Below are 11,038 nucleotides of genomic sequence, written 5' to 3' on the forward strand. Positions count from 1 at the left end.
TGGTTCCTCTTAGGAGGGACCCCACCTCTCTCAACATGGTTCCTCTTAGGAGGGACCCCACCTCTCTCAACATGGTTCCTTTTAGGAGGTCCCTACCTCTCTCAACATGGTTCCTCTTAGGATGGACCCTACCTCTCTCAACATGGTTCCTCTTAGGAGGACCCTACCTCTCTCAACATGGTTCCTCTTAGGATGGACCCCACCTCTCTCAACATGGTTCCTCTTAGGAGGGACCCTACCTCTCTCAACATGGTTCCTCTTAGGATGGACCCCACCTCTCTCAACATGGTTCCTCTTAGGAGGACGCTACCTCTCTCAACATGGTTCCTCTGAGGAGGACGCTACCTCTCTCAACATGGTTCCTCTTAGGAGGGACCCCACCTCTCTCAACATGGTTCCTCTTAGGAGGGACCCCACCTCTCTCAACATGGTTCCTTTTAGGAGGTCCCTACCTCTCTCAACATGGTTCCTCTTAGGATGGACCCTACCTCTCTCAACATGGTTCCTCTTAGGAGGACCCTACCTCTCTCAACATGGTTCCTCTTAGGATGGACCCCACCTCTCTCAACATGGTTCCTCTTAGGAGGGACCCTACCTCTCTCAACATGGTTCCTCTTAGGATGGACCCCACCTCTCTCAACATGGTTCCTCTTAGGAGGGACCCCACCTCTCTCAACATGGTTCCTCTTAGGAGGACCCCACCTCTCTCAACATGGTTCCTCTTAGGAGGACCCCACCTCTCTCAACATGGTTCCTCTTAGGAGGACCCTACCTCTCTCAACATGGTTCCTCTTAGGAGGGACCCTACCTCTCTCAACATGGTTCCTCTTAGGAGGGACCCTACCTCTCTCAACATGGTTCCTCTTAGGAGGGACCCCACCTCTCTCAACATGGTTCCTCTTAGGAGGGACCCCACCTCTCTCAACATGGTTCCTCTTAGGAGGGACCCCACCTCTCTCAACATGGTTCCTCTTAGCTTCGTGGCCAGAGTCCAGGCTGGCCACATCTCCTTCTTTAGGACCAGGCACAGCACTGGGAGATAGACCCAACAGAGCATGGCTGGAGGACAGGCCGTTCTGCTGCACGTCTGGAACACACAGTATCACTTTACAGAGGAGGTCAACGTGTTTTGTATTTATCATGGATCCCCATTACTACTCTACTCTGAAGCTACTCTTCCTGGGGTCCAGCATAATGAAGGCAGTTTATAACGTTTTAAAAACATTACAACACATAGTGGCTAGCCTGATGTCATACCTGACACTAAAGTGGATCTTTAATGACATTGACAGAGCAAAGAGACTGTTGCTTTCCCTGACTGGACTCATAATCTGGTTCCAGACGAAGCTGGAGAGACAGTAGAGATGAGAGTACTGTGTTGGGTTAGTGTACGGGTCCTGTCTGTAGAGTGTTCTGTGTGCTGGGTTAGGGTACGGGTCCAGTCTGTAGAGTGTTCTGTGTGCTGGGTTAGGGTACGGGTCCTGTCTGTAGAGTGTTCTGTGTGCTGGGTTAGGGTACGGGTCCTGTCTGCAGAGTGTTCTGTGTGCTGGGTTAGGGTACGTACGGGTCCTGTCTGTAGAGTGTTCTGTGTGCTGGGTTAGGGTTAGGGTACGGATCCTGTCTGTAGAGTGTTCTGTGTGCTGGGTTAGGGTACGGGTCCTGTCTGTAGAGTGTTCTGTGTGCTGGGTTAGGGTACGTACGGGTCCTGTCTGTAGAGTGTTCTGTGTGCTGGGTTAGGGTACGTACGGGTCCTGTCTGTAGAGTGTTCTGTGTGCTGGGTTAGGGTACGTACGGGTCCTGTCTGTAGAGTGTTCTGTGTGCTGGGTTAGGGTACGGGTCCTGTCTGCAGAGTGTTCTGTGTGCTGGGTTAGTGTACGGTCCTGTCTGTAGAGAGTTCTGTGTGCTGGGTTAGGGTTAGGGTACGTACGGGTCCTGTCTGTAGAGTGTTCTGTGTGCTGGGTTAGGGTTAGGGTACGGTCCTGTCTGTAGAGTGTTCTGTGTGCTGGGTTAGGGTTAGGGTACGTACGGGTCCTGTCTGTAGAGTGTTCTGTGTGCTGGGTTAGGGTACGGTCGGGTCCTGTCTGTAGAGTGTTCTGTGTGCTGGGTTGGGGTACGGGTCCTGTCTGTAGAGTGTTCTGTGTGCTGGGTTAGGGTACGGGTCCTGTCTGTAGAGAGTTCTGTGTGCTGGGTTAGGGTACGGGTCCTCTCTGTAGAGTGTTCTGTGTGCTGGGTTAGGGTACGGGTCCTGTCTGTAGAGTGTTCTGTGTGCTGGGTTAGGGTTAGGGTACGTACGGGTCCTGTCTGCAGAGTGTTCTGTGTGCTGGGTTAGGGTTAGGGTACGTACGGGTCCTGTCTGTAGAGTGTTCTGTGTGCTGGGTTGGGGTACGTACGGGTCCTGTCTGCAGAGTGTTCTGTGTGCTGGGTTAGGGTTAGGGTACGTATGGGTCCTGTCTGTAGAGTGTTCTGTGTGCTGGGTTAGGGTTAGGGTACGTACGGGTCCTGTCTGTAGAGTGTTCTGTGTGCTGGGTTAGGGTACGTACGGGTCCTGTCTGTAGAGTGTTCTGTGTGCTGGGTTAGGGTACGTACGGGTCCTGTCTGTAGAGTGTTCTGTGTGCTGGGTTAGGGTTAGGGTACGTACGGGTCCTGTCTGTAGAGTGTTCTGTGTGCTGGGTTAGGGTACGTATGGGTCCTGTCTGCAGAGTGTTCTGTGTGCTGGGTTAGGGTACGTACGGGTCCTGTCTGTAGAGTGTTCTGTGTGCTGGGTTAGGGTTAGGGTACGTACGGGTCCTGTCTGCAGAGTGTTCTGTGTGCTGGGTTAGTGTTAGTGTACGGGTCCTGTCTGCAGAGTGTTCTGTGTGCTGGGTTAGGGTACGTACGGGTCCTGTCTGTAGAGTGTTCTGTGTGCTGGGTTAGGGTACGTACGGGTCCTGTCTGCAGAGTGTTCTGTGTGCTGGGTTAGGGTACGTATGGGTCCTGTCTGCAGAGTGTTCTGTGTGCTGGGTTAGGGTACGTACGGGTCCTGTCTGTAGAGTGTTCTGTGTGCTGGGTTAGGGTTAGGTACGTACGGGTCCTGTCTGTAGAGTGTTCTGTGTGCTGGGTTAGGGTTAGGGTACGTACGGGTCCTGTCTGCAGAGTGTTCTGTGTGCTGGGTTAGGGTACGTACGGGTCCTGTCTGCAGAGTGTTCTGTGTGCTGGGTTAGGGTACGTACGGGTCCTGTCTGTAGAGTGTTCTGTGTGCTGGGTTAGGGTTAGGGTACGTACGGGTCCTGTCTGCAGAGTGTTCTGTGTGCTGGGTTAGGGTACGTACGGGTCCTGTCTGCAGAGTGTTCTGTGTGCTGGGTTAGGGTACGTACGGGTCCTGTCTGCAGAGTGTTCTGTGTGCTGGGTTAGGGTACGTACGGGTCCTGTCTGTAGAGTGTTCTGTGTACTGGGTTAGGGTACGTACGGGTCCTGTCTGCAGAGTGTTCTGTGTGCTGGGTTAGGGTACGTACAGGTCCTGTCTGTAGAGTGTTCTGTGTGCTGGGTTGGGGTACGGGTCCTGTCTGCAGAGTGTTCTGTGTGCTGGGTTGGGGTACGGGTCCTGTCTGTAGAGTGTTCTGTGTACTGGGTTAGGGTACGTACGGGTCCTGTCTGCAGAGTGTTCTGTGTGCTGGGTTAGGGTACGTACAGGTCCTGTCTGTAGAGTGTTCTGTGTGCTGGGTTAGGGTACGGGTCCTGTCTGCAGAGTGTTCTGTGTGCTGGGTTAGGGTACGGGTCCTGTCTGCAGAGTGTTCTGTGTGCTGGGTTAGGGTACGGGTCCTGTCTGTAGAGTGTTCTGTGTACTGGGTTAGGGTTAGGGTACGTACGGGTCCTGTCTGCAGAGTGTTCTGTGTGCTGGGTTAGGGTTAGGGTCTTGTCTGCAGAGTGTTCTGTGTGCTGGGTTAGGTACGTACAGGTCCTGTCTGTAGAGTGTTCTGTGTGCTGGGTTAGGGTACGTACGGGTCCTGTCTGCAGAGTGTTCTGTGTGCTGGGTTAGGGTTAGGGTATGGGTCCTGTCTGTCGAGTGTTCTGTGTGCTGGGTTAGGGTACGGGTCCTGTCTGTAGAGTGTTCTGTGTGCTGGGTTAGGGTACGTACGGGTCCTGTCTGTAGAGTGTTCTGTGTGCTGGGTTAGGGGGTACGGGTCCTGTCTGCAGAGTGTTCTGTGTGCTGGGTTAGGGTACGTACGGGTCCTGTCTGCAGAGTGTTCTGTGTGCTGGGTTAGGGTACGGGTCCTGTCTGTAGAGTGTTCTGTGTGCTGGGTTAGGGTACGGTCCTGTCTGTAGAGTGTTCTGTGTGCTGGGTTAGGGTACGGTCCTGTCTGTAGAGTGTTCTGTGTGCTGGGTTAGGGTACGGTCCTGTCTGTAGAGTGTTCTGTGTGCTGGGTTAGGGTACGGGTCCTGTCTGTAGAGTGTTCTGTGTGCTGGGTTAGGGTTAGGGTACGGGTCCTGTCTGCAGAGTGTTCTGTGTGCTGGGTTAGGGTACGGGTCCTGTCTGTAGAGAGTTCTGTGTGCTGGGTTAGGGTTAGGGTACGTACGGGTCCTGTCTGTAGAGTGTTCTGTGTGCTGGGTTAGGGTTAGGGTACGGTCCTGTCTGTAGAGTGTTCTGTGTGCTGGGTTAGGGTTAGGGTACGTACGGGTCCTGTCTGTAGAGTGTTCTGTGTGCTGGGTTAGGGTACGGGTCCTGTCTGTAGAGTGTTCTGTGTGCTGGGTTAGGGTACGGGTCCTGTCTGTAGAGTGTTCTGTGTGCTGGGTTAGGGTACGGGTCCTGTCTGTAGAGTGTTCTGTGTGCTGGGTTAGGGTACGGGTCCTCTCTGTAGAGTGTTCTGTGTGCTGGGTTAGGGTACGGGTCCTGTCTGTAGAGTGTTCTGTGTGCTGGGTTAGGGTTAGGGTACGTACGGGTCCTGTCTGCAGAGTGTTCTGTGTGCTGGGTTAGGGTTAGGGTACGTACGGGTCCTGTCTGTAGAGTGTTCTGTGTGCTGGGTTAGGGTACGTACGGGTCCTGTCTGCAGAGTGTTCTGTGTGCTGGGTTAGGGTTAGGGTACGTATGGGTCCTGTCTGTAGAGTGTTCTGTGTGCTGGGTTAGGGTTAGGGTACGTACGGGTCCTGTCTGTAGAGTGTTCTGTGTGCTGGGTTAGGGTACGTACGGGTCCTGTCTGTAGAGTGTTCTGTGTGCTGGGTTAGGGTACGTACGGGTCCTGTCTGTAGAGTGTTCTGTGTGCTGGGTTAGGGTTAGGGTACGTACGGGTCCTGTCTGTAGAGTGTTCTGTGTGCTGGGTTAGGGTACGTATGGGTCCTGTCTGCAGAGTGTTCTGTGTGCTGGGTTAGGGTACGTACGGGTCCTGTCTGTAGAGTGTTCTGTGTGCTGGGTTAGGGTTAGGGTACGTACGGGTCCTGTCTGCAGAGTGTTCTGTGTGCTGGGTTAGTGTTAGTGTACGGGTCCTGTCTGCAGAGTGTTCTGTGTGCTGGGTTAGGGTACGTACGGGTCCTGTCTGTAGAGTGTTCTGTGTGCTGGGTTAGGGTACGTACGGGTCCTGTCTGCAGAGTGTTCTGTGTGCTGGGTTAGGGTACGTATGGGTCCTGTCTGCAGAGTGTTCTGTGTGCTGGGTTAGGGTACGTACGGGTCCTGTCTGTAGAGTGTTCTGTGTGCTGGGTTAGGGTTAGGGTACGTACGGGTCCTGTCTGTAGAGTGTTCTGTGTGCTGGGTTAGGGTTAGGGTACGTACGGGTCCTGTCTGCAGAGTGTTCTGTGTGCTGGGTTAGGGTACGTACGGGTCCTGTCTGCAGAGTGTTCTGTGTGCTGGGTTAGGGTACGTACGGGTCCTGTCTGTAGAGTGTTCTGTGTGCTGGGTTAGGGTTAGGGTACGTACGGGTCCTGTCTGCAGAGTGTTCTGTGTGCTGGGTTAGGGTACGTACGGGTCCTGTCTGCAGAGTGTTCTGTGTGCTGGGTTAGGGTACGTACGGGTCCTGTCTGCAGAGTGTTCTGTGTGCTGGGTTAGGGTACGTACGGGTCCTGTCTGTAGAGTGTTCTGTGTACTGGGTTAGGGTACGTACGGGTCCTGTCTGCAGAGTGTTCTGTGTGCTGGGTTAGGGTACGTACAGGTCCTGTCTGTAGAGTGTTCTGTGTGCTGGGTTAGGGTACGGGTCCTGTCTGCAGAGTGTTCTGTGTGCTGGGTTAGGGTACGGGTCCTGTCTGTAGAGTGTTCTGTGTACTGGGTTAGGGTACGTACGGGTCCTGTCTGCAGAGTGTTCTGTGTGCTGGGTTAGGGTACGTACAGGTCCTGTCTGTAGAGTGTTCTGTGTGCTGGGTTAGGGTACGGGTCCTGTCTGCAGAGTGTTCTATGTGCTGGGTTAGGGTACGGGTCCTGTCTGCAGAGTGTTCTGTGTGCTGGGTTAGGGTACGGGTCCTGTCTGTAGAGTGTTCTGTGTACTGGGTTAGGGTTAGGGTACGTACGGGTCCTGTCTGCAGAGTGTTCTGTGTGCTGGGTTAGGGTACGTACGGGTCCTGTCTGCAGAGTGTTCTGTGTGCTGGGTTAGGGTACGTACAGGTCCTGTCTGTAGAGTGTTCTGTGTGCTGGGTTAGGGTACGTACGGGTCCTGTCTGTAGAGTGTTCTGTGTGCTGGGTTAGGGTTAGGGTACGTACGGGTCCTGTCTGTAGAGTGTTCTGTGTGCTGGGTTAGGGTACGGGTCCTGTCTGTAGAGTGTTCTGTGTGCTGGGTTAGGGTACGTACGGGTCCTGTCTGTAGAGTGTTCTGTGTGCTGGGTTAGGGTACGGGTCCTGTCTGCAGAGTGTTCTGTGTGCTGGGTTAGGGTACGTACGGGTCCTGTCTGCAGAGTGTTCTGTGTGCTGGGTTAGGGTACGGGTCCTGTCTGTAGAGTGTTCTGTGTGCTGGGTTAGGGTACGTACGGGTCCTGTCTGCAGAGTGTTCTGTGTGCTGGGTTAGGGTACGTACGGGTCCTGTCTGCAGAGTGTTCTGTGTGCTGGGTTAGGGTACGTATGGGTCCTGTCTGCAGAGTGTTCTGTGTACTGGGTTAGTGTTAGGGTACGTACGGGTCCTGTCTGTAGAGTGTTCTGTGTGCTGGGTTAGGGTACGTACGGGTCCTGTCTGCAGAGTGTTCTGTGTGCTGGGTTAGGGTACGTACGGGTCCTGTCTGCAGAGTGTTCTGTGTGCTGGGTTAGGGTACGTACGGGTCCTGTCTGTAGAGTGTTCTGTGTGCTGGGTTAGGGTACGTACGGGTCCTGTCTGCAGAGTGTTCTGTGTGCTGGGTTAGGGTTAGGGTACGTACGGGTCCTGTCTGCAGAGTGTTCTGTGTGCTGGGTTAGGGTACGTACGGGTCCTGTCTGCAGAGTGTTCTGTGTGCTGGGTTAGGGTACGTACGGGTCCTGTCTGTAGAGTGTTCTGTGTGCTGGGTTAGGGTACGTACGGGTCCTGTCTGCAGAGTGTTCTGTGTGCTGGGTTAGGGTACGGGTCCTGTCTGCAGAGTGTTCTGTGTGTGCTGGGTTAGGGTACGTACGGGTCCTGTCTGCAGAGTGTTCTGTGTGCTGGGTTAGGGTACGTACGGGTCCTGTCTGCAGAGTGTTCTGTGTGCTGGGTTAGGGTACGTACGGGTCCTGTCTGCAGAGTGTTCTGTGTGCTGGGTTAGGGTACGTACGGGTCCTGTCTGCAGAGTGTTCTGTGTGTACTGGGGAGCTGGAGATGCTGCTGCTGTGATGAGAGGACAGGTGACTCCCAGACCTCCTCCCGTCCTCCAGAGAGGGAGACGGACTGTCCCGAACACGCTCCTAGAATGAAGAACAACACCATAGTGGAAACACACGTCAACATCAATGAATATTTTAGAATAATAATCACCGTGTCCAGGAAAGGTTTGATGGGATGCTCTCATGGCTTGAAAGGAAACTTCTGGCATAATATCATGAGACCATCCAGTCTACCTTTATAACAGGTGGCCGTAGCATAATGTACTACAGTACCCATAATGCTCTGACCTACCTTTATAACACCGGTGACCATGCTAACATACCTTTATAACAGGTGGCCGTAGCATAATGTACTACAGTACCCATAATGCTCTGACCTACCTTTATAACAGGTGGCCGTAGCATAATGTACTACAGTACCCATAATGCTCTGACCTACCTTTATAACACCGGTGACCATGCTAACATACCTTTATAACACCGGTGACCATGCTAACATACCTTTATAACAGAGGGACCGACATGCTAACATACCTTTATAACGGAGGGACCTCCATGCTAACATACCTTTATAACGGAGGGACCTCCATGCTAACATACCTTCATAATAGAGGGACCGCCATGCTAACATACCTTCATAATAGAGGGACCGCCATGCTAACATACCTTTATAACGGAGGTGACCGCCATGCTAACATACCTTTACAACAGAGGTGACCATGCTAACATACCTTTACAACGGAGGTGACCGCCATGCTAACATACCTTCATAATAGAGGGACCGCCATGCTAACATACCTTCATAATAGAGGGACCTCCATGCTAACATACCTTTATAACGGAGGGACCTCCATGCTAACATACCTTTATAACGGAGGGACCTCCATGCTAACATACCTTCATAATAGAGGGACCGCCATGCTAACATACCTTCATAATAGAGGGACCGCCATGCTAACATACCTTTATAACGGAGGTGACCGCCATGCTAACATACCTTCATAACGGAGGGACCGCCATGCTAACATAAATTTATAACGGAAGTGGCCATGCTGACATACCTTTATAACACAGGTGGCCATGCTAACATACCTTTATAACACAGGTGACTATGCTAACATACCTTTATAACGGAAATGGCCATGCTAACATACCCTTATAACACAGGTGGCCATGCTAACATACGTTTATAACACAGGTGACTATGCTAACATACCTTTACAACAGAGGTGTTCTCCATGCTAACATACCTTTACAACAGAGGTGACCATGCTAACATACCTTTATAACACAGGTGACCATGCTAACATACCTTTACAACAGAGGTGACCATGCTAACATACCTTTACAACAGAGGTGACCATGCTAACATACCTTTACAACAGAGGTGTTCTCCATGCTAACATACCTTTGTAACAGAGGTGACCATGCTAACATACCTTTGTAACAGAGGTGACCTCCATGCTAACATACCTTTATAACAGAGGTGACCTCCATGCTGACATGCCTTTACAACAGAGGTGACCTCCATGCTGACATGCCTTTATAACAGAGGTGACCTCCATGCTAACATACCTTTATAACAGAGGTGACCTCCATGCTGACATACCTTTATAACAGAGGTGACCATGCTAACATACCTTTATAACAGAGGTGACCATGCTAACATACCTTTACAACAGAGGTGACCATGCTAACATACCTTTACAACAGAGGTGTTCTCCATGCTAACATACCTTTGTAACAGAGGTGACCATGCTAACATACCTTTGTAACAGAGGTGACCTCCATGCTAACATACCTTTACAACAGAGGTGACTTCAATGCTAACATACCTTTACAACAGAGGTAACCTCCATGCTGACATGCCTTTATAACAGAGGTGACCTCCATGCTAACATACCTTTATAACAGAGGTGACCTCCATGCTGACATACCTTTATAACAGAGGTGACCATGCTAACATACCTTTATAACAGAGGTGACCTCCATGCTAACATACCTTTATAACAGAGGTGACCTCCATGCTAACATACCTTTATAACAGAGGTGACCATGCTAACATACCTTTATAACAGAGGTAACCTCCATGCTAACATACCTTTATAACAGAGGTGACCTCCATGCTAACATACCTTTATAACAGAGGTGACCTCCATGCTGACATACCTTTATAACAGAGGTGACCATGCTAACATACCTTTATAACGGAGGTGACCATGCGGCCGCGGGAGGAGAGGGTAGAGTGGTGGACCTGGGCAGCAGAGGCCATGCTGGCTAACGTGTTGAGGTGGTTCATCTGACTCATTGCCATGGAGACGGAGGCAGGCGCCATACTGACAGGGATCAGGGGGTGTGACATCATCATGAACGGGAGGTGTTCCAGACCTGAGAGAGGGAGGGAGGGAGGGAGGGAAAGGGAGGGAGGGAGGGAGGGAGGGAGGGAGGGAGGGAGGGAGGGAGGGAGGGAGGGAGGGAGGGAAAGAAAGAAAGAAAGGGGGAGGAAACGGAGGAGGGAGGGAAAGGAGAGAGGAAAAGAGGGAGGGAGGGAAAGGAGAGAGGAAAAGGGAGAGGGAGGGAAAGGAGGGAGGAAAGGGGGAGGGAGGGAAAGGAGAGAGGAAAAGAGGGAGGGAGGGAAAGGAGAGAGGAAAAGGGGGGGAGGGAGGGAAAGGAGGGAGGAAAAGGGGGAGGGAAGGAAAGGAGAGAGGAAAAGGGGGAGGGAGGGGAAGGAGAGAGGAAAAGAGGGAGGGAGGGAAAGGGAGAGAGGAAAAGGGGGAGGGAGGGAAAGGAGGGAGGAAAAGGGGGAGGGAAGGAAAGGAGAGAGGAAAATTGGGAGGGAGGGAAAGGAGAGAGGAAAAGGGGGAGGGAGGGAAAGGAGAGAGGAAAAGGGGGAGGGAGGGAAAGGAGAGAAGAAAATGGGGGAGGGAGGGAAAGAGAGAAGGGGGGGGAGGGAGGGAAAGGAGGGAGGAAAAGGGGGAGGGAGGGAAGGGAGAGAGGAAAAGGGGGGAGGGAGGGAAAGGAGAGAGGAAAAGGGGGAGGGAGGGAAAGGAGAGAGGAAAAGGGGAGGGAGGGAAAGGGGGCGAGGAAAAGGGGGAGGGAGGGAAAGGGGGCGAGAAAGAGAGAGATGGTTTTCTATTCAGCTTTGTGGCAGCATAGCATACATTAGAAGGTGGAGTGTAAACCATTATATTGTCACACTCAGGACACTAGACCAAACAGAATGCTGTTTGACTTGTGAAACCAGATTTCCAGAGCAACATTTGTGATGCTCAACATCACAAAACCGAACATCTCTGGGGACATGAAACGCTTGAACAAACA

The 11,038-nt window shown here is 52.2% G+C and overlaps 1 protein-coding gene across 1 annotated transcript in view; it reads right to left on the bottom strand.

The window, feature by feature from the left end:
* The window catches only part of LOC135532925 (dachshund homolog 1-like), a gene marked incomplete at its 5' end in the record, with an annotated part of 41,820 nt that extends 31,715 nt beyond the window's left edge, over positions 1–10,105 (bottom strand). The window contains 3 exons of the mRNA XM_064960356.1: positions 953–1,087; positions 7,669–7,798; positions 9,918–10,105. Coding sequence (XP_064816428.1) covers positions 953–1,087; positions 7,669–7,798; positions 9,918–10,105 — 453 coding nt within the window. The remainder of the gene's footprint in view (positions 1–952; positions 1,088–7,668; positions 7,799–9,917) is intronic.
* Between the last annotated feature and the right edge of the window lie 933 nt (positions 10,106–11,038).

Source organism: Oncorhynchus masou, unplaced genomic scaffold, assembly GCF_036934945.1.
Source record: "Oncorhynchus masou masou isolate Uvic2021 unplaced genomic scaffold, UVic_Omas_1.1 unplaced_scaffold_2117, whole genome shotgun sequence".
Classification (NCBI taxonomy): domain Eukaryota; kingdom Metazoa; phylum Chordata; class Actinopteri; order Salmoniformes; family Salmonidae; genus Oncorhynchus; species Oncorhynchus masou.